Source organism: Mobula hypostoma, chromosome 4 (assembly GCF_963921235.1).
Source record: "Mobula hypostoma chromosome 4, sMobHyp1.1, whole genome shotgun sequence".
Lineage (NCBI taxonomy): Eukaryota > Metazoa > Chordata > Chondrichthyes > Myliobatiformes > Myliobatidae > Mobula > Mobula hypostoma.
Window position 1 is genome coordinate 83,187,807 of NC_086100.1, and position 22,670 is coordinate 83,210,476.

The following is a 22,670-nucleotide window of genomic DNA, read 5'->3' on the forward strand; positions in this document are numbered from 1 at the left end:
CACCCTTTCCACCCCTGACCCCTCAATGAGGACTGCTGTGTGTTCTCCTGACGTCCACAGTCAGTGGCTGATGTTGTGTGTTGCACCGTCGCTCAAGCAGCCGATCTGTCTCATTCCTGTACGCCTCTTCATCGCTCTCTCTAAGATTCTGCTCACAGCAGTGGCGTCATTGTTAAATGTCTAGATGGCACTTGAGCTGTGCCTAGCTGCAATGTTACGAGTGTAGGAAGAGTAGAGCAGTGCGTAAGCGCACAGCCCTGAGGTGCAGCTGTGTTGATTGTCAGCGAGGTGCTACTACCAATCCACACTGACTGTGATCTTCTGATAAGGAAGTCAAAGATCCAGTTGCAGAAGGCGGAACAGAGGCCAAGTTCTGAAGCTTCTTGATTTCCCTCTTAAGAATATTCTTAACCTATTTATACTTATTAAGAAATTGCTCGATCTCTACCTCCTAAACTCAATGTATTCTTCCTTTTTCTTGAGCTGAACCTCAATATCCTTCATCATCTAAGGTACCATATACTTGCCAGGTTTCCCCCTCACCATAACGGGAAAATACCGCTTCTTGGTACTTGCTGTCACACTCTTAAAAGCCTCCCATTTCCTGCCATTTCTTCTTTTCCTTTCAAACAGTCTCTCCAAATTGATCTCTGCTAGATTTCCCCCAAAAGTAGCCCAGCTGCATTTCAAGATCCTAACCACGGACCTGCCCTATCTTTTCCAAAACTATCTCAAAAGTAATAAAGTTAAGGTCACCAGAGCCAAAGTGCTCCCACTCTGCCTCTACAGTTACGTGCCCTGCCTCTGCTATTAAGAAGAGTTCCATTATTGTGCCCTCCTGTTTAGGGTCCTGAGGTTTAGGAAACTTCTCTGGACAAATTCCACCCTGTCCATTCTCTTAACATTCTGGGTTGGCTCATCCATACGAAGGGAAATTTACATCTCCCAAAAATCCCACCTAATCATTATTACAATTTCTCTACTCACCTGCTCCTCAAGTTCCTGCTGACAATGGGGGCGGGTTCTGTAAATATAGTTCCACCAATGTGACTCTCCCCTTGTTTCTAAATTCTACCCATATGGCCTCCCATTTAACAATCTCCCAAGAATTTCATCTCTCAGTATTGTGGTTACATCCTCCATGATCAAAAATGCACCGCCTCCCCCACAATACCACCTCTACCTCTATCACCCCTGTGGCATTTGTGTCGTGCAATATCGAGCTGGCAGTCCTGCCCTTCTCCTTCTGCTATGGTTAGAACAACCCAGTCCTTGCTCTGAGTTAAATTGACCATTCCGTGAAACATGACCATTACTTCACTGGCTCAGTTAGGAATCTAGTTACCAGCAGTTCAAAAATCCAGAAATAAAAGGGTATGATGTGAGCAAAATTAAATCAAAAATCATTTGGTTTACTAATATCTGCCACCCCTCCACAATCTACATAACTAATCTATCTTAACATGACTGATTTCCTCTCTGCTTCAACAAAGTTCAGCAGAGAGCATGACGGAGATTACGGCTGTTCAGCAGGGTGGCTCACCACAATTCTCCAGACAACTGGCGAGGGGAAATGAAAGCCCAAACCCTGCAGTTATATAAGTTTCAGTGCTTGACTGGGCTTGATGCAGGTTCACTGGAAGCAAGACAAAGAAAAGGGTAGTGTAGTGGTTAGCACAACGCTTTACAGTATCAGCGACCCAGGTTCAATTCCCCTGCTGTCTATAAGGAGATTGTATGTTTTCCCTGTGACCATGTGGGTTTCCTCCGGGTGATCTGGTTTTCTCCCACACTCCAAAGACGTACCAGTTGGTAGGTTAGTTGGTCATTGTAAATTGTCCAATGATCAGACTAGGATTAAATCGGGTGGGGTTGCTAGGCAGTCGGCTCAAAGGGCTGGAAGGGTCTATTCCATGCTGTATCTCTATAAGTACGTAAATAAGGTACTGGGGTCTGGTGATTGAGAGCTTGCTGATAAAAGCTCCTAAGAATATCGAACCCCAGTCAGTTATTTAGAAGTGTGCTTTGCTCCCCTATTCTTGTGCTTACAGAACTTATTTGGGTCATTGATTTTAAGATTCACATCACGTCTGTCTATCGCTCCAGCTTCATCCAGTCCTACAATTCCCACGGTACTCTGCTTCTTCCTCAGTTTTTTCTGAGGGGAGGAGTTCCTCAGTTCCTTCAACCGAGAAGGCGCAAAGCTTCAGAATATCCTCTCAGCGCCTCTCTCTGTTGTCAAGCTTCACAACATTGAAAAGGGCCCATCAGCCATCATGTTCCCAACCAATATCCCAGCACCTGGCTTTCTATGGCTTGGCGGTTCTACTGCTCATCAAGATATTGTTAAATATTGTAGGAATAACCTGCTTCCATCATTTACTCAGGCAGTGCATTCCAGATTTCAGTTGTTATGTTGTGTAACTTCAAAACATTAAACTAACTCAAAGAAAACATGGGAGTCTGAAGAATGTGGGTGTAACTTTGACTTGAAGTGAGATGTGCACATATCATGTGATAGGGTGATGACATAGGCAATTAACGTATTTTTACATATAACCCATAATTAATTATTTAAACTAACAAGTGTTTATCAAGTAATATGCTGTACATACAAGATTACTCAAATATTATTGAAATATTAAACGTGCAACACCAACCACCCTCGATGGAAAAACTCCAACTCTGATCCCCTCTGTTACGTCCCTGCTGCAGGGAAATGTTTCCTATAATCTCTCCCTTACAATTTTGTACATCTCTTATCGGATCACTTCTCATTCTTCTCCATCCCAAAGGTAAACAAGTTCAACCTTGGGAGAGAAATGCTCTATCCCAGGCAACATCCTGGTAAATTTCCTCTGCATCTACTCCATAGTGACCCCATCCTTCTTACAGTGTGTTTAAAACTTCTTGTAAAACCTACCTCCTTCAGAAAGCTTGGTTACTTGTCAACACATTTCATCTGATAATGACCAGTTTGAAATGCCAAGGGAGCTTCTTTGGGCTGAAGGTGGTGCTATAAAATTTATCTGTTGTTTAGGGAATGCCTCTCCTCCTGCGGACATACGATCATGGTTCCAGTGTCGAGGCCAGGGAAAGACTCGGGATGACACAGCCGCCGACATTCCCCATGACATTTACATTATTGGCACTCAGGAGGATACGCAGGGAGAGAAGGAATGGGTGGAACTGCTCAAATCCATGCTGAAGGACATCACCTATATAAAGTTTAAACATGTAAGTGTATTAAACTCCATATAAGCCCATGGCGATTGGAGAGAGTGTTTCAGAGTGGCCAGTTAAGTTTATGTCGCTGTAAACTTCCACGTGTGCATAGGGAATTCTTGAACCTGAGTGCTCTGAGGGCAGAACAAAACAGGTCAGGTTTCATTTATTGAGAAAGGCCAAGGTAACATAGCAGATTAACGATCTTTCATGGGCCTCTTCTGGTATGAACTGGAAACTAAAATTTTAGGTGACCTGCCTACCCAATTGGTATGAAAACAGGCCTCTTGATGCAGGTGCAGAGAACAGGTCTGCCACATAACAATACTCCCAATATTCAGCTTGTACAGTGCTAGAGTGCTAGAATGTGATTATGGGATCTAATCGATAGTAGCCAAAATAGTGGATCTTGCAATCAATGCACGTGCAGCATAAAAATCCCTCCTCTAATTCTATGAAGTATCATTCTGTCCAAATTCACTCATTAAAGCAACGGGTTTAATAATTAACTGCGCTCACTGTACCTCCCACTCCTGTTTCAATGTTACCCACACAGCTCCCCCACCCCGTGACAGCAATACACTGTGTACAACAAGCAAATTATACTACAAGAAATGCAATTCTGATCTGACTGATTGTACTACTTCTCCCCCATAGATTGCAACTCAGACCTTGTGGAATATCCGCATCGTTATCCTTGCAAAACCGGAACATGAAAATCGGATCAGTCACATTTCTACAAGCAGTGTCAAAACTGGAATAGCCAATGCTCTTGGTACAAATGTTATGGAAATCTGGGCGTATGTGCTGGGGAACACACTCAGTGAATTGTTTTCAAACACAAAGGATCTTCACAAGTGCTTGGTTCAGACAGACAGAACAATTCCTTAGATTTGGACTGAGTGGTACAATGGGGCACACATTGTCCTTTCACACTGTGGGACTGGATGGTATAGAGTGTGACTGACTGCCCTGTCACGATCCAGTACTCCCAGTGCAGCATGCCATTGTCTAAGTTTAAGTGGACGCTGTCTCCTTACATGGCCTGGGATTGCCCTGACCAATAGATGTCAATATAAGGCAAGACACACAGAACGCTGGAAAACTCAGCTTGCCAGGCAGTGTCTATAGAAAAGAAATAAACAGGCGATGCTTCAGGCCGAGACCCTTTATCAGGACTCTCGTTTGAGGTGTCAATATAACCTAATCTATCACTCATTGTGACAAACTTTGGGATGTGTTGATTCTTTTTGTGATTATTTTTGGAAGTAGAGCATTCAGATGACCATTTTTAAGATTTTTCTGGTTCATTTTGAAATGCTGCCATCACCAGAGAGAACTATTTGTTATTGCCCCGCTCCCCAGTCACTCAGAAACTGGTGGTGAACTCCCCACTAGAACCAGTGCAATCTGTTTAGCTAGTGCTCTCCCTTCTTCTGGGGCGTATCCTTGTGGCCAAGGATGACTTGCTCCTGCCAGTTCTGGCCGAGAGTCCTATATGAAATACATATGCTCTGGCACAGGTGCGGCACATGGAAGTTTGTAGGATTGGGGGTGGTGGGCAGTTAATTCAGGGTGTTGTCTCCTGTTTAAGTTTCAACATTATTCAATGGCATCTGGAATGAACCTTCCCCACTTTGAGTAGTCATGGGCCAGCGATTCTATTAAGTTCATGGAGTCGTAGTGAGATAGAGTACAGAAATAGGCCGTTCGGCTCACCAAGTCCATGCTGTTGCTCCGCAGTTGGTGGGGATCTTTTACATTTTTGGGGAGACTCTGGAACCTTTTCTCTAACATGCTAAAGATCTCTTACTGTGCCAGAGCTCAGAGTAGAGCTGTTGTTTCAGAAATCAAGTATCAGGTAATGGCAAATGTAGTTTCTTCCAATAGAGCATCTTGGATGGCATCAAGACCTTGACACCGGGAATGGTGCTAACGTTGAATTAGCTATCCTGCCAATAGGTTTGGAGAATTTACAGAGACAGCAGGAGTGGCATTTCTCCAAACTGTGGAGAGTTAATAATCTCCAAAGCAAACAGCATGGTGCTGATTGCTGTAAGCAGGCTATAGAGATACTAAGCATGGAAACAAGCCTTTAAGTCCAATTTTTCCATGCTGACCAAGATGTCTATCTGTTAGTCCCATCCGCTTGCCTTTAACCCCAATTCCTCAGATCTGTTCCTATCCGTGTACCTGTCCAAACGTCTTTAAAAAGTTGTTATTGTAACTTCCCCTGGCAGCATATTCTATATTGCACCACCCTCTTCATGAAGGAGTTGCCCCTCGGGTTCCCTATGAATCTTTCCCCCTCATCTTAAATCTACTCCCTCCAGTTTTGCATTCCCTTTCCCTGAAAGATAAACTATGCATTCACCCTATCTATGCCCTTTGTGATTTTATACACCTCGACAAGGTCACTCTTTCTGTCTTCTACGCTCTGAGGAATAATGTGTCAGCTTGCCCGACTTCTCCTCATATCTCAGGCCCTCAGGCCCTGCCAGCCAATGAGGTCTATCCCACAATGCTGTTAAGGAGTTCCAGTATTTATACTTATATTTACCTACATTTGGAAAAAGGCTATAATGAACTCCAGAGCCAAGAGATCGAGGTAACTTGTAGATCCCACTTGCTCTCTTGTTGATTTTGTATCTTCCTTATTTGTGGCACGTGGCCAAGTGGTTAAGGCATTGGACTAGCGACCAAAAGGTCGTGAGTTTGAGCTCCAGCCGAGGCAACGTGTGTTGTGTCCTTGAGCAAGGCACTTAACCACACATTGCTCTGCGACAACACTGTTGCCAAGCTGTATGGGTCCTAATGCCCTTCCCTTGGACAACATTGGTGTCGTGGAGAGGGGAGACTTGCAGCATGGGCAACTGCTGGTCTTCCATACAACTTTGCCCAGGCCTGTGCCCTGGAGAGTGAAGACTTTCCAGGTGCAGATCCGTGGTCTCGCAAGACTAACGGATGCCTTTACTTTATTTCCGTATGAATTCACAAAGCACTGTCAGTTCCACACTAATTTTCCCTGTGATCTATTTTCCCACATTCCTATCTACTACCCTTAGGTTCTATAACTGACCAAGTGATTCATAATCCTTCCAACCAGCAGGCCTATGGGAAATGGGAGGAAGCTGGAACATCCAGCAGAAACCCACGTGGTCACAAGGAGGGCATCCAAACCTCACATAGACAGCAATATTCAAGTGGCTAGTAGTTTTATCTGGGTTCAGAATACTGGCATTGGGGTACGAGGTACTTAGTTACTGAAAATAGAAGAAGGTATGATACATATCTTGTCAATGAATGTGTGCTGCTTGAAGTAAAGGGTTATTGTTTTGATTGGCAGGCAATCTGATGGTTTACTGTGTTATTTTTTTTCCAGGTAATAAAGGGGCAGTGGGTGTGTCGTTCATGTTTAATGGTACATCCTTTGGATTCATCAACAGTCACCTGACCTCCGGTGGTGGGAAGAAGCTAAGGTAAGAGTGAAGCCACAGCGGTGGGGTTTCAACCTGTGGCACCATTGGCATTCTGTCCCTCTTTGAAACTTATTAGGATGGCACTGACCGTTGGTCAACAAAGCAGTATCTTTCTCCGATCCCTGTAGAGCAGTCAATCGTTGGGTGCTTGGTTTTTGGTTGCCTGTAAGTTAGTGAGGTGGATGCTCCTGCAAAGCACTCCTTGGAGATTTTATGGAAGTTCCACATCGAGAGAACTGCAAGAAGCAGCCTTGTGCTTGCCTGCATTTTGGGATATGTATTTGTGCCTCCAACATCATTCCACACAGAAAGCTTTTGTTTTTGCTGGAATCCTTCAATATTGTTGGAACCAGTCTGTGCAGAAAATTACTTGCTGTCCTTTCTGCACTGCAACAGCGACTATGCTTCAAAGCTGCCTCTTTTGTTGTAGAGCACTTGGGATGTCTTGTATCTGTGAAGGTCTCAATTTAATACAGCCTTCTCTTTTATAAGTGCCCATGTCCTGCAACTGGAGTCTGCCCAAGATTTCTCGATACAATCTATCCTGTGTGCAGGGTTCATTCATTTTGTTTGCCTGTTTTGTGTTTGAAGCTGCCGTCTGCTGCCTTAATGAATAAACCCATCATCTGGAGTGGTGGTAAGCTGAGCACATCTGGGAAATTCTACACTGGCTCTCTGATCTGCTGACAAGTAACCTCAGCTTGGAAGCGGCCAGTTGGAATGGGGAAACTGAGTGGAAGCGAGTGGGCAGAGACATTTTCAGACAGTGACTTAGCGTGAAGAAGAATGCATGTCCTGAAACAGCAGAGAAGCATATTTGATAGTAATCTTCAAAAGTCAATCGGAAACGTGTGAAGTTTGTGGAGATTAGAAAGTTCAAGGGGAGGGTACTAATTGAAAGCTCTTGTGATTGGTATGATAGGGCATGTTTCCACAGTTCACAACTGCAGCATGAAAGTGAAAAGACTGTTCTTTAATGGCTTGTTCTACTTTTCTCCTTTGATAGACGAAACCAAAACTACATTAACATCCTGCGCTTCGTTAACCTTGGAGACAAAAACCTGAGTCCATTTGACATTACTAATCGGTTCACACATCTCTTCTGGCTTGGAGACTTGAACTACAGAGTGGAGCTCCCAGCACAGGTGAGGTAACAGATCTGAGAGGATCGTCACTGCCTTGCTTTGCATTGCCTGTAATTTCACAGCAGTCATACTGATTGATTTTTCTTGTCCTGCTCAGCTGCTTTTGAGGAGGCAGGGGCTTTTTGTTTGTTTGACTAAATTTTTGTCCAGTGTTGGGATCACACCTAAAAGCTAAGTGGCGACAAGTAAGCCTCGTACAGCCTCAAAAATTTATCAGAACAGCTGGTAGCTGACTATTGCGTTAATGTACGCAGTGTCTTCTGGTGTGGACTGTTGGTTTTGTCAGTACTCGTGTACTCCCTGTAAGCCCCCTTGTGTCCAATGCCAAATGGTATATTCTTTGGATTCATCAACATTCACGTGACTTCCAGAGATGCTAACAAGCCAAGTTAGCAGGTGAAGCAATGGTCCAGAGTCTCTGTTGGCATTCCCCATGCCCCATCCTTGTTTATTTAGTGTTTGTTCAGATCGTGGTATTGTTTGGACTGTGAAGCAATATCATAGCTTAATCCATGCAAAATAGTTAATTGTTGAATGATTGCCTGTGACTTAATCAGATTGTAAATACCATTTCATGAAGGTGCTGCATATTTACGTCAGAAGCAGAAGCAGCTATAGTCCGTAAGAGCCTCAAGACCCTGACAACCCGTTAGCTGGTCTGCACCAACATTCATTGAGATTACAACTGATCTGACGTCCTGTCACTTTCCTGCCCTCAAACCCACGTCCTCTCTTTCCCTGATGTCCAAACTGTTGATTTTGTACTTTGAATATAATCAAGTAAATGTATTATCAAAGTTACATATATGTCACTGTATACAGCTCAGATTCATTTCCTTGTAATAACTCTTCCTGAACATGGTGGTGTGAATCCTGAGGCTCCTGTACCTTCTGCTCCTGAGAAGAGGGCATGATCTGGGTGGTGGGGGCCCCTGATGATGGATGCTGCTTTCCTGCAACAATGCTCTGTGTTGATGTGCTCAGTGGTGCGGAGGGCTTTATCCGTGAGGTAATGCGCTGTAACCACTACTTTTCGTAGGCTTTTCTGTTCAAGGGTGTTGGTGTTTCCATACCAGGCCATGATGCAGCCAATAGATATACTCTCCACCACACATCTATAGACATTTGTCAACGTTCTAGATGTCATGCTGAATCTTCACAAATTTCTAAGGAAGTAGAGCTGCTGCTGTGCTTCCTTCATAATTATATTTGCGTGCTGGGCGAAGGACAGGTTCTCTGAGATAGTAACACTAAGGAATTTAAAGTTGCTGACCCTCTCCACCTCTGATCCCCTGATGAGGACTGGCTCATGGGCCTCTGGTCATCTCCTTCTGAAGTCAATAATCATCTCTTTGGTCTTGCCGACACTGAGTGAGAGGCTGTTGTGGCCTCACTCGGCCAGATGTTCAATCTCCCTCCTGTATGCTGATTTGTCTCCTTAAATATGGACCTGTGCTTAGCCACGCAGTCGTAAGTATGAAGCAAGTAGATCAGGAGGACTGTGCACCTATGATGATGGGGATTGTAGAGGAGGCATCTGCAAGTGAGGGAATTGAGGATCCAATTGCACAAGGAGGTATTGTGGCCAAGGTCTTGAAACTTATTGATTAGTTCTGAGGGGATGACGGTATTGAATGCTGAGCTGTAGTCAATAAAGAGCATCACGATGTATACATCTTTGCTGTCCAGATGTTCCAGGGTTGAGTGAGGAGCCAAAGAAATTGCAGGTTAACAACTAACCTGTTGTGCGATTAGGTAAATTAGAGCAGATCCAAGTCACCGACCTCTGTAAGCACTTCATCACAGTGGATGTAAGTGCTACTGGATGACAGTCATTGAGGCAGGTTATACTTTTATACTTTATTGTCGCCAAACAATTGATATTAAAGCGTACAATCATCATAGCGATATTTGATTCTGCGCTTCGCGCTTCTTGGAGTACAAATCAATAGTAAATATTAAAAATTTAAATTATAAATCATAACTAGAAAATAGAAAAGGGAAAGTAAGGTAGTGCAAAAAAAAAACCGAGAGGCAGGTCCGGATATTGGAGGGTACAGCCCAGATCCGGGTCAGGATCCGTTCAGCAGTCTTATCACTGTTGGAAAGAAGCTGTTCCCAAATCTGGCCGTACGAGTCTTCAAGCTCCTGAGCCTTCTCCCGGAGGGAAGAGGGACGAAAAGTGTGTTAGCTGGGTGGGTTATGTCCTTGATTATCCTGGCAGCACTGCACCGACAGCGTGCGGTGTAAAGTGAGTCCAAGGACGGAAGATTGATTTGTGTGATGTGCTGCGCTGTGTTCACGATCTTCTGCAGCTTCTTCTCAGCTTGGACAGGACAACTTCCATACCAGGTTGTGATGCACCCTAGAAGAATGCTTTCTACGGTGCATCTATAAAAATTAGTGAGGGTTTTAAGGGACAGGCCAAATTTATTTAGCTTTCTCAGGAAGTAAAAGCGCTGGTGGGCCTTCTTGGCAGTGAACTCTGCTTGGTTAGACCAAGTCAGGTCATTTGTGATATTGACCCCGAGGAACATAAAGCTTTTGACCTGTTCCTATATTCTTCTCAGGCACCGGTACAGTTGAGGCCTGTGTGAAGCAGGTGGCTACCTTAGACTGCTGTAGCAAGAGGTTAAAGATGTCAGTGAACAATCCAGCCGGTTGATCAGCACAGGTCTTTAGTACTCGGCCTGGTACCCCATCTGGGTCGGATGCTTTCCATGGGTTCACTCTCCTGAAGGATGCTGGCATGTTTGCCTCAGAGACTGAAATCACAGGGTCATCAGGGGCTCTGGGAGTTCGTGATGGTTTCACCATGTTTTAACAGTCAATGCAAGCACAGAGGTATTGAGCTCATCCGGAAGCACAGCCCTGGTGTCACCTATGTGAGTTGATCTCGCTTTGTGGAAGGAGATAGCATTCAATCCCTGACACAGCTGCTGAGAATCCTTGATAGTTGCAAGCTTAGTCATGAATTGCCACTTTGCCTGTGAGATGGCTTTCCGGAGATCGTACCTGGACCTCTTGAAACTTCCTTGGTTGCCAGCCTTGAATGCTTCTGAAGTGGCCCTCGTCAGTTTGCAGATCTCATGGTTCATCCAGGGATTCTGGTTGGGGAAGACTGAATGATGTTGTGGGGTCACACTCATCTGCGACTCTCTTTATAAAGCCCGTGACAACTGTGGTGTATTAACTCAGATTCTCAGATGAGTCCTTGAACATGGCCCAGTCCACTGACTTGAAGCAATCCTGCAGCCACTGCTCTGTCTCCTGCAACCACCTCTTTGTTCTAATCTCTGGAGCATTGTTCATTAGCCTCTGTCTGTATGCAGGCGGGACAAGGACAGCCACATGATCAGATTTCCTGAAATGCGATCTGGGTGTGGAATGGCAGATATTCCTTGTCTTACTTCAGCAGTGTTGGGACCCCTGGTGTTGCAGGTTACATGCTGATGGTAATTGGGCAGGAGTTTCTTCAACCAAACTCGACCAAAATCCCCGAGTATGATTTGAAGTGCGTCAGAGTGGACTGTTTCTTGTTTGGTGACGGCATCCTGCTGTATCTCAAGCCCTTTGGTGACAGAGCATTCAGAACCCTGAGGAAGAGAACTACAAAAATCCTCAACCTTCAGAATAAAGGAATGTCTCTTCATTTCTTCTAACTGGCTGGCCTCCTACATCTCTTTCTTTGTAACTGCTCTGGCTGGTGGAAAGACCTGCCCCTGCCTGTCCCTCCCTGCTTTTCGTTATTCTCAGTGAGATCACTCAATGGTCTGAAGGAGCAGGTAAACACCCTTGTTTAGTTGGTGCAGCCTGGCAGAGCTAAGACCTCAGCTGACACCCTTTCAGCTTCAGCTCTGGCCATACAAGAGGGTCAGAATGGACATACTTAGATAAAACAAGTCTAGTCTACTAAAACTCAAGCAGTTGGAAGTTTTTTTTAGAGTTACAGCATAGAGCAGGTCTGTCAGGACCACCGAGCTGCACTGCCCAATAACCCACCAGTTTAATCCTAGTCTAATCACGGGACAATTTACAATGACCAGTTAACCTACTATGCTGGCCAGTGGCGTAGTGGCATCTGCGCTGGACTTTGAGGTGAGCGTTCCTGGGTTTGAATTCAGCCAGCTCCTTGCACTCTATCTATCCGTGCTGAGTTGGAGCATAGAGCTAGCACCTCGGCCTTGTAAAAAAACGGACAAATGCTAAAGAAGTGGCGGGGTTGCCACCCGATGTGCCACGAGGCGCGGACAGGAACATAAAAAAATTAACCAACTAACTGGTCCGTCTTTGTACTGTGGGAGGAAACTGAAGCAAAGGGGAAATTACTGCGAAGTTTCTCACAGAGTGTGGTGAACTGAACTCTGAACTGCGATGCCCTGGGCTGTAACAGGATGACACTAACCAGTACACTTCCATGGTGCCCAAATTCCTTTGATGTTACAATTATGTGATGAACTAATTGTATCTTGACCAAGGAAGGGACAGACATTTTACCTTAGATCCCTATCTTGGAAGGCAGAGTGAGACAGGATAATGAATATTCACGTTTGGTGGCACTGTATGAGATTTGAATCCCTCCCTCCTCACATAAACACTGGAATGATTGTGGGGTGTATCCCAGGAACTGAGAACCATGGGGAGTGGACCTTGAAGCAGATACCTGCCTTTTCGATGGTAGTTGGAATGTTGCCCAAGGGAAGCATGCGGAGAGAAGTAAAGTTACTGCAGAAGCTTCAGTAACTGCATATTCCACAATGAGCTCCTGTGACCATGGACACCTTCTGATATCTATTTACCTTTTGTGATCTGTTCTTCACTACCAAAACTAGTACTTTTTGCCTATCCCTGAATGATGCTGAGAAGGTGATGATGAAGCACCCTCTAGACCTCCCTGCAGTCCCTCTGGTCATTCAGTCTGGAGATGTTCTTCCTCTGTTTGAACGTGTCAATAATGTTTCAGCTGCATGACTTGCGTAACCAGTAAGACGCAATTTCATGGGGTAGATCTGGAGTGACAAGGAAGTAAAACCAGGTAAAGGTGGACAGATTTCCTTCTCCTGAAGGGCATCAGTGAACCAAATGGGCTTTTATGACAAGCCATTACTTCTTGTGGTTATTATTTTTAATTATTAGATTAGATTATGAGGACTCGGTCCTTATTTACTTTCATTTAGAAATGCATACATGCATTAAGAAATAATACAATGTTCCTCCAGAGTGGTATCACAAAAAAACAGGACAAACCAAAGACTAACACTGACAAGACCACATAATTATAACATATAGTTACAGCAGTGCAAAGCAATACCATAATTTGACAAAGAGCAGACCATGGGAATGGTAAAAAAATGTCTCAAAGTTCCGATCGACTCCCGATAGCCCCCGATAGCAGGCGGCAGAAGGGAGAAACTCTGTCTGCCATAAACCTCCGGGCACCAACAACTGTCGATGCATTGGAAGCACCCGACCATAGCTAACTCTGAGTCTGTCCGAAAACTTCGAGCCTCCGACCAGCCCTTCGACACCGAGCACCATCGCTGCCAAGCGCTTCGACCCCGTCCCGGCCGCCGAGCAACAAGCAAAGCCGGGGACTCAGGGCCTTCCCCTCTGGTGATTCTGGATCACACAGTAACAGCGGCAGCGAGAAAAGCATTTCAGAAGTTTCTCCAGATGTTCCTCCATTCTCTCACGTCTGTCTCCATCAGATCAGGATTATGCACGACACACTACTTGACAGATTACAGATATCATTCACCGGAGTGGCCGCGCAAGCTGCGTCGTGCCGCCATCTTCTCCTTATTTGTTGTGGATCCATGTTATCAAGATTTAAAATTTCTACCTGGATCTCTGATTGATAGCCTTGGGCACTGGGTTGCTGGAGCAGTAATTTAACCACTCTGCTGCCTGTGTAGGGTGAATACTTGTGAAACAGTTTTCTCACTGTAGTCTCTTTGGGGAAAAAAAACATTGTTATTTTATCCCAGCAAATAATTAGGTATAATATTTTTGTTAAGGTGTGATGCATCTAAGTGAAAAGTGTGATGGACATTTTAATCTTCTGATAACTAGAGGCTTGGGTTAACAGAGCATTTGATCTATGTGTGTTTTAAAGAATATTAAAGTTGCTTTTTATGGAGTTTAACAATATGTATTAAAATCGTACTTCATGAAAATGAAGGCCAAAAACATTCATGCGTGTTTCAGAAAGCCTGATGCTGAATTTGAAGATTAATTCATGCTGGAGTTGAGCAACATTGGGCATGTCTAAGTGTTTTGGTATGGTTGAAAAATGTGATTTCTGACTTTTCAACAGGATTTGCTTTAGCACCTATTTTGCAGTGTAAAATTCTTTCCAAGTAGTTCAACAGACAGAATTCATCTCCAACACAATTTTCAGCTATGCTTCCTCTTTCCTTGGGTTAATTTGCCTATGTTCTTATTTTTTAACGGCTCCCATTCACTCATTGACCAGATAATTTTGTTTATCCCCATGGTAACCCCTGTTTCACTCTATCAGATACTTCACATCTCCTCCCCGCCCCCTCACTCTGGACTCTCAGCAGTTTTACGATCTTCTTTTGGTCTTTTTCAGTCCCAGAGTGTGAGAGGGCAGTGTGTGAACCACTGCACACTGCAGCTCCAATGTTTCCAATCCAAACTAACACAACATCTTCTAAATACTCATTCAATTAAAGAAATACCTTCATGCAGCCATGTGATATACTCAAATGGAAGAGGCTGGTTCAGCTTTCCTTAACGTGGAGCACACGGAGAGATTGCCTGCGTTATGTGCTTTGCTGAACTGAAGATGTTCATGGACTGCACTGCTGGTCATCCAACAATCTCCCGGCAACCTCAATCCAACTGAGCCAAGCTGTAATCTCGGAGTGTCTCTGTGGCTCCCTTGCACAGTAATGCATCCTGAGGTGTTCTTTAGCAGCCTTCCAGATCCCTCTGACCCCGCCAGAACACTCTCCTGCCACCTGTTCCAACGCATTCACTCTCTCCGGTGCATAGAAGAATGTTGCATATATTGGAAATGTGGCAATAATCACAGGTTGAGGGTAAATGCCGGCAATTGCAAAAACTTTCAGCAGATCTTGGGGAATGTTGCACTGAGCCAGACACGGGTATAAACAAAGGCATTACTCAGGTAAGCCTGATAGCAGCATTTTGGCAACTTTGCAAATGAAGGAATTTAACAAACGTCATTAGTGACCCACTTGGCTGTTTCAATGTCAACTGGTTTAAGATGGTGGTGGTGATGCCCAGGACTACTTATCGGCTGCAAATTACAAAACAAAGAAAACTATTAAACTTCTTATAGATAACGATCACTGCTAACAATGGGGAGGCGTGCGGAGGCAGGGGGAGGCAAAGGCGAGGCATGGCTGAGACGGGAGGAGAAGAATAAGGCAAGTGGAGGTGGGAGCGAGGAAAGTCCTGATGTCCGATTGATTTAATCGCTGGTCCGAATAGTGGCGGCGGGATCCAGGTTGGAGAGTGAGGAAGGACCCAGTATTTGGACAATTTAAGCACCAGGCCTGATTGGAAAAAGTCAGGGTGTCAGAACCGGACACGAGGGATGGGTTGGTTCTGCTCGTTGCTCCACGACATTCAATCAGCTCGGCGATGAGCTGAGGTTGTGACCACTCTGGCTGCAGTGAAGCCTGGCTTCATGTATGTGGTCCCACGATGTTCAATCAGCTCGGCGATGAGCTGAGGTTGTGACCACTCTGGCTGCAGTGAAGCCTGGCTTCATGTATGTGGTCCCACGATGTTCACTCAGCTCGGCGATGAGCTGAGGTTGTGACCACTCTGGCTGCAGTGAAGCCTGGCTTCATGTATGTGGTCCCACAATGTTCACTCAGCTCGGCGATGAGCTGAGACTTCATGTCTTTTGTCAGACTATTGTTATGAATGCTATTTGCTTACTTTTATTGTTTGCACGACTTTTCTTTCTTCCTCTCTGCGCACTGGGTGTTTGATGTTTTTTGGGTTTTTCTGGTTTTTTCGCTCTGTGGCTGCCAGCAAGCAGACCAATCTCAAGGTTATATAATGTATACATACTTTGATAATTTCCCGACCGGGACTTAGTGCAAGGTGCCATTTTAATTAAATCTCCCTCGATTTTGAGCAGGAAGCGGAGAATATTGTGGAGAAGATCAAGCAGCAGCAGTACCAAGAACTGTTGGCCAAGGACCAGCTGACCATCGAGAAGAATGACAAGAAGATTTTCCTCCAGTTCCGTAAGGACATGTTGCGAGGGATAGGGGTGAAAGACATGGGCCTGACCACTCCCTCCATGGAAGTACTGACACGATGACCACTAAACTTTCTTAACCCCCGTACAACCAACTATCCACATTCTTATAAAGACAATACGTAGAAATTTATTTGAATGGCACACTGTTTGGGGGCCTTTGAAGGGTCATGTATTCTCCCTAGTACCCTTTTTTCCCTTAATATAATTCATAAAGTATGTTTGAATTTTCCTTAATCGTATCTGCAAAATGTATCTTGTCCCCCCTTTTCGCTCAACCCCCATCCCCCATCTCCTGCATCCACTGTACTCTTTCAACAATTTCCTTGATCCCATCTGCGTGTATCTGACCCATAGCTCCTTTTTTAATCCCCATCACCAGTCCCCAACCAATCATATCATGTTAGCAGACCTTCACTAATAAGACCCTATCACCAGACCCTTGGTAAGTTGCTGTCACTGGACATTGACCGGATTAGTCCACAGTCCAGTCCATTCTTACTATTCAACCCAATTCCAGTTGTGCCCTTAAATAACCGTCTTCTCCTACCGACTTAATCACTTCCCCAGCTCTGCTGCCCCGACCCTTTCGGCCATACCTTGAGGAATCGGGCCACCAGACCTCTCCCTTCAATTACCCCAACCTGTCCTCAAAGTCGTGCTTTCTGCACCTGTTCCCTCTGCCATGGTTGTACTGTCCCCACTTCTCCACTGTTTGGGTTCCTCTCTGCCTACCCCAGTACCAATAACCCCATCTTAGCCCAACCTCCACCTGGCTCTGATGGAGAGAGGCTCCATGGTGTACAAGGGCTCGGGCTGTGTGCACGCTGGGAAACTGCCGCAGGATGTGGGCGGTGACCCATAGTGGAAAAGTAAACACAACATCGTAAAACTACGGCAGATTTCATGCTGTCGCTCGGTAGTATGCAGCAGGAGACTGAACACTGCACTGAGAACATGGTCTACAGTCAGGCAACCTTTCGTCAGAGGAGCCTCAACCCTACACAGAGGTTCACTGGTATGAGAGAGCTCTGGGTATGAGGAATGGCTTAAGAAACAAAGATGGTATTATTTGGTGTGGGGAAGTAGCAGGCTATTGGAGATATTCAGGATGACAGAAGGTTATAGTAATGTTAACACTGCCCTCTAACTCACTGACCAGGCAACACGATAGCAGGATGAGGGTTTGGGTAAATTCTTCATGCAATGGGTTATTGGGCTTAAGTGCATTGTTGGAAACAATAGTCAGAACTGAACTTAACTTTTTTGCTTTATCAATGGAATTTCTCTTATCTGTCTAGTTTGAGTTAAGTACAAGATGACTATAATGTTTTTGGTTCTTTGCTCTCTCACTTTTTCCTCTCTCCCTACAGTGGAATGAGATGGTAATTGTTATTTCTTTGCTATGAACACATAACAAAATGGCCATAACCTGAGGTTTTTATGTGTCGTTCTTGACTTCTGAAGAAATTCTTGATCATAATGTCTCCAGATCCAACACTTATAACAATTAACAAATGTTAGAATAACACGATCTTCATTGAGGGATCAACAGTGAAAGGGGTGGGTGGGCAGTTTCAAGTTCCTGGGTGTCAACGTCTCCAAAGATCTAACCTGGGCCCAACATATTGATTACAAAGAAGATACGGCTGCAACCATATTTCATTAGAAGTTTGAAGAGACTTACCAAAGTCTCCAGCAAGTTTCTACGGGGGTACCATGGGGAGCATTCTGACTGGTTGCATCACTGTCTGGTTTGGAGGGGCCAATGCACAGGATCGGAAAAAAACTGCAGATCAGTCAGCTCCATCATAGGCACTAGCCTCCCCAGCATAGAGGACATCCTCTGAAGGCAATGTCTCAAAAAGGCGGCATCCATCACTCATGGCGTGGCCCCTTCTCATTGTAACCATCAACAAGGAGGTACAGGAGGCTGAAGACACACACACACCGGTTCAGGAATGGCTTCTTCCCCGCTGCCGTTAGATTTCTGAGTGGACATGAACCTGCGGACAGCACTGCACTTTTTTTTGCTCTGTTTTTGCACTACTTATTTAATTCATTTTTTATTTTATGTATATGTATATGTTTTTCTCATTATGAGTTGTAGTTTTTTTTGTCATTTATTGCACTGTACTGCTGTAACAAAACAACAAATTTCAGGATCTCTATGCCAGTGATATTAAATCTGATTCTGAAAAGATTAGATAGAGACAAGAAGTAAAGATATTAGGCAGCATTTTCAGGTAGTTCATTATAGGTATCAGAGACTAGTCTTAGTTTGATTCAATGAGTTTCTGTCAATGATCAGTAGTTACAGGCATAATTCCATTTCAGCAATAGAAACATAGAAAATAGGTGCAGGAGTAGGCCATTCAGCCCTTCGAGCCTGCACTGCCATTTATTATGATCATGGCTGATCATCCAACTCAGAACCCCTCCATACCCCCTGACCCCCGTAGCCACAAGGGCCATATCTAACTCCCTCTTAAACATAGCCAATGAACTGGCCTCAACAGTTTCCTGCTATGTGCTCATTACAGAAATAGTAATATTGCTGGGGTGAGTATGGAAATTTAGATCAGATAGACTCGAGACTGGCTGCTGGGTGCCTGTAATTAAAGTTTGATTGCTTTGGTAAGTTATCTCCTTCATTAGGTAATGGTGGGGAGGATGGAAGTAAATTGCTTGTATTTTTCACACTGCAGAGGAAGAAGAGATTACATTCCCTCCAACCTATCGTTACGAACGTGACAGCAGAGACACGTACAACTACATCAAACAGAAGGCCACAGGAGTGAGTATCAGGGACATAGCTCCTCCAATTTGCTTTCACGTGCTGATTTTGAATTTGTTAGAATATCCGTCCAGCCATCCAGCCACCTCCTCCCAGCCGTTCGACCCACACTGCCCAGCAACCCACCTATTTAACCCTGGCTTAATCATGGGACAATATACAATGACCAATTAACCTATCAACCGGTCTGTCTTTGGACTCTGGGAGGAAACTGGAGCATCTGGAGGAAACCCACGCGGTCACAGGGAGAACGTACAAACTCCTTACAGACAGTGGCAGGACTTGAACCTGGGTCGCTGGTACTGTAAAGCGTTGTGTTAACCACTGTACTTCTGTGCCACCCCGTGTGGGGAGTCATCGTTAACAGTGCGGCATGGGGTTTTGGTTAATGCTTCCTTTATACTGCCCCATCAGACTCTATCAAGACAGGCTTAGCATGGACTAGTCACAGGATAAGTTTCCTTTAGACTCAGCAGCTTCTATCTTCCCTTCGCTGTTTCCCTTAGATATCAGATTCCAATAGTGGTCGGTTTTCTGTTCCTGCTTCTCACTCTCCTAACCGGTCTCTACCTGTACTGCTCCGTCTCCCACTTGGGTCCATCTGTCTCCTATCTTCTTTTTTTGCCTGCTTCTGTCTATCATTCATCTGCCTCTTTCTCCCAGCTCGACCTCTTCTCTCCCATACCTTCCCTCCTTCTTTCGCTCCTCCCTTCTCTCCCCCTTCTATCCCTCCCCTCCCACTGTCTCTCCCTCCTTCTCTCTCATCTCCTCCCCTCCTCCCTCCTCCCTCCTCCCTCCTCCCTCCTCCCCCTCCCCTCCTCCCCCCCTCCCCTCCTCCCCTCCTCCCCCCTCCCCCCTCCCCCCTCCCCCCTCCCCCCCTCCCCCTCTCCCCCTCCCTCCCCCCCCCTCCCCCCTCCCTCCTCCCCCCTCCCCCTTCCCCCCTTCCCCCCTCCCCCCTTCCCCCCTTCCCCCCTCCCCCCTTCCCCCCTCCCCCCTCCCCCCTCCCCCCTCCCCCTCCTCCCCTCCTCCCCTCCTCCCCTCCTCCCCCTCTCCCTCCTCCGCCCTCCCCCCTCCCCCCTCCCCCCTCCTCCCCTCCTCCCCTCCTCCCCTCCTCCCCTCCTCCCCTCCCCTCAGCTCCTTCCCTCACCTCACCTCCACCTCCTCCCACTCCCCTCCCCCCAACTCAATCTGTCTGACATGCTTCATCCTTTCCCAGGTTCCAGTCTCCTTGTGCCTCTGTCTGATCCACCTCCTTCATCTTTACACAGGCCGTCTCCCCTCTGGTTCGGGGTTTCCGACCTGAAACACTGACAGTTCCTGTCTGCGCACAGCTGCTGCACGTCCCAGTCGTTTCCTCCAGCAGATTGTTTGTTGCACCAGATTCCAGTATCTGCCCTTCTTGTGCCTCCACGCAGCAAGTCGATGGTTCCCCTCGGTCAGCTTCCTCAAACCTGCATCCCCCATCATTTCAGAGCGCGGTGCAGGAAGTTCCTGGGAGTGTCTGTCAGCAGAGGCTCTTGGAGAGACCTAGCAGGTTGTGGTATTGGGAGAAAATCACTTGTAGATTGGGTTTGAGTAAGAGTTGATTTGGGGGATTGCATTGACTTTTGGTCCTGGTATTTGGTAACCATCTACTCTGTCCCCAGCTGAAGTATAACTTGCCATCCTGGTGTGATCGTGTGCTGTGGAAAAGCTATCCCAAAGTTCATGTTATGTGTCAATCATATGGTAAGGGAGTTTCTTTCTTTTTGACCTGTGCCTGTTTGCATTTAACACCGTTCTTTAAAAGAACCTCTTATTCATGCAGCAGATCAGAGAGCACATAAGATATAGTAAATGAGAAAATCTGGCAGAGGGGCCAGTCTCCTGACTGGTCACACACCTGCCTGTGAACTCCAGTGTGAAAAGACCTGCACGCAGGCTCAAAAACACAATTGTTTATGCACAAAATCACATTGGTCATGTCATTGCATTCTACATATGCATAGAGAGAGCATGAATTTATGTAGCTCTGTCACATTACATTCTTTCATGAATTCATAGCGGGCAGTGAGGAAGACTATCAAAGCTCACAGTGGGATTTGCAGCAGCTGGAAAAATGGCTGAAAAATGGCAGATGAAATATAATGCAGGCATATGTGAGGTGTTGCACTTTGGCAGGACCAGCCAGGGTAGGTCTTACACAGTGAACGGTAGAGCACTGAGGGGTGTGGTAGATCAAAGGGATCTGGGAGTACAGGTCCATAATTCATTGAAACTGGTGTCACAAATTGATAGGGTTATAAAGAAAGCTTTTGGCACATTGACCCTTATAGATCAATGTACTGAGTAAAGGACATAGGATGTTATGTTGAAGTTGTATAAGGTGTTGGTGAGGTCTAATTTGGAGCATTGTGGTCACCTGCCTACAGGAGAGATATCTATCAGGTTGAAAGAGTGCAGATAAAATTTGCAAGGATATTGCCAGGTCTAGAGGACTTGAGTTAGAAGGAAAGATTGAATAGGTTAGGATTCTAGATTGAGAGGAGATTTGATAGGCATACGAAATTGTGGGTGGTATAGATAGGGTAAAATCAAGCAGGAGTTTTCCACTGAGGTTGGGTGGGACTACAACTACAACTGGAGGTCAGGGTTCAGAGTGAGAGGTGATAAATATAAGGGGGAATGTGAAGGGAGCCTTCTTCCCTCAGAGGTTCGTGAGAGTGTGGATCAAGCTGCCAGCAGAAGTGGTGCATGCAAGCTCAATTTGAACATTTAAGAGAAGTCTGGATGGGTACATGGAAGGCTGGGGTATGAATAGCTAAGGTCCAGGTCGATGGGAGTAAGCTGTTTAAAAGGCTTGGCATGGACTGGATGGGCCGAAGGGCCTGTTTCTGTGCTGTACTTCTCTATGACCTGCATCCCAACAAGCTACTTGTACCTTCTTAGGTTTTAATGTGATAGTAACCAATTACCATTGAACTATCAGCATTAGGTGGTGATGCTCTAAGTGGATTCATGGTAGCTCCTCCAATATTCTATGGGGTCACTTGCACACAAAATAGCATGACCTACGTACATGACATCTCTCTTCTATTGCCAGAAATCTAGCCATCAAAAACAAGGAGTGAACCCGGCAGTGGGTTATGAAACGATAAGAACCAAAGGATCCTCACGAGGAGTTGAAGTTCATTGTCGGTGGTATAAATACCAGGAAAATTAGCTTTTTGCAGCCAGTACATTAAAAACATAAGTTACATAAATTATACCTAACTTACACAACAATATAAACAAAAGTTGACAGAATAACATTAATGCAGGTTGAGGGAAATATTGTCTGATGTAGAATTAGGGATATTCAGGTTAATTCAAGACCTGATGGTGGTGGAAGAAACTGTTGTTGAATCTTGAGGCGAGTCTTTAGGCTGCTGTAGCTCCTACCTGATAGCATCAGCGAGAAGAAAGTGTGGTCGAAATGGTGGGTGTCCTTAATGATGGGTATCACCTTGCTGAGATATATCCTCTGATAGATGTCTTCGACTGTGGGGGGAGATGTTGATGATTGGGTGCATCGTGACTGTGTTTTTAATGAATGCAATAGATTGATTCAGTGACAATCTTGCTGGAAAATCAGAGGTCAATTTTTCTCCCAGGCACTGATAGACTTAGAAATGGGTGCAGTTTCATTCTACTCTAGGTTAAATTGATGTTCAATTGTACAACAATGGTTTGCACAGAATTTACCGGGAGTTCATAGGGCCTCAGGTCCTGCTGTTATT

At 45.4% G+C, this 22,670-nt stretch overlaps 1 protein-coding gene across 3 annotated transcripts in view; it reads left to right on the plus strand.

Moving 5' to 3' along the window:
* Positions 1-22,670, plus strand: part of inpp5d (inositol polyphosphate-5-phosphatase D) — a 140,761-nt gene that overhangs the window by 74,994 nt on the left and 43,097 nt on the right. For all 3 annotated transcript variants that reach the window (XM_063046063.1, XM_063046062.1, XM_063046064.1), the window contains exons 12-18: positions 3,041-3,237; positions 3,883-4,000; positions 6,608-6,704; positions 7,711-7,849; positions 15,993-16,101; positions 18,824-18,912; positions 20,559-20,640. In XM_063046063.1, coding sequence (XP_062902133.1) covers positions 3,041-3,237; positions 3,883-4,000; positions 6,608-6,704; positions 7,711-7,849; positions 15,993-16,101; positions 18,824-18,912; positions 20,559-20,640 — 831 coding nt within the window. The remainder of the gene's footprint in view (positions 1-3,040; positions 3,238-3,882; positions 4,001-6,607; positions 6,705-7,710; positions 7,850-15,992; positions 16,102-18,823; positions 18,913-20,558; positions 20,641-22,670) is intronic.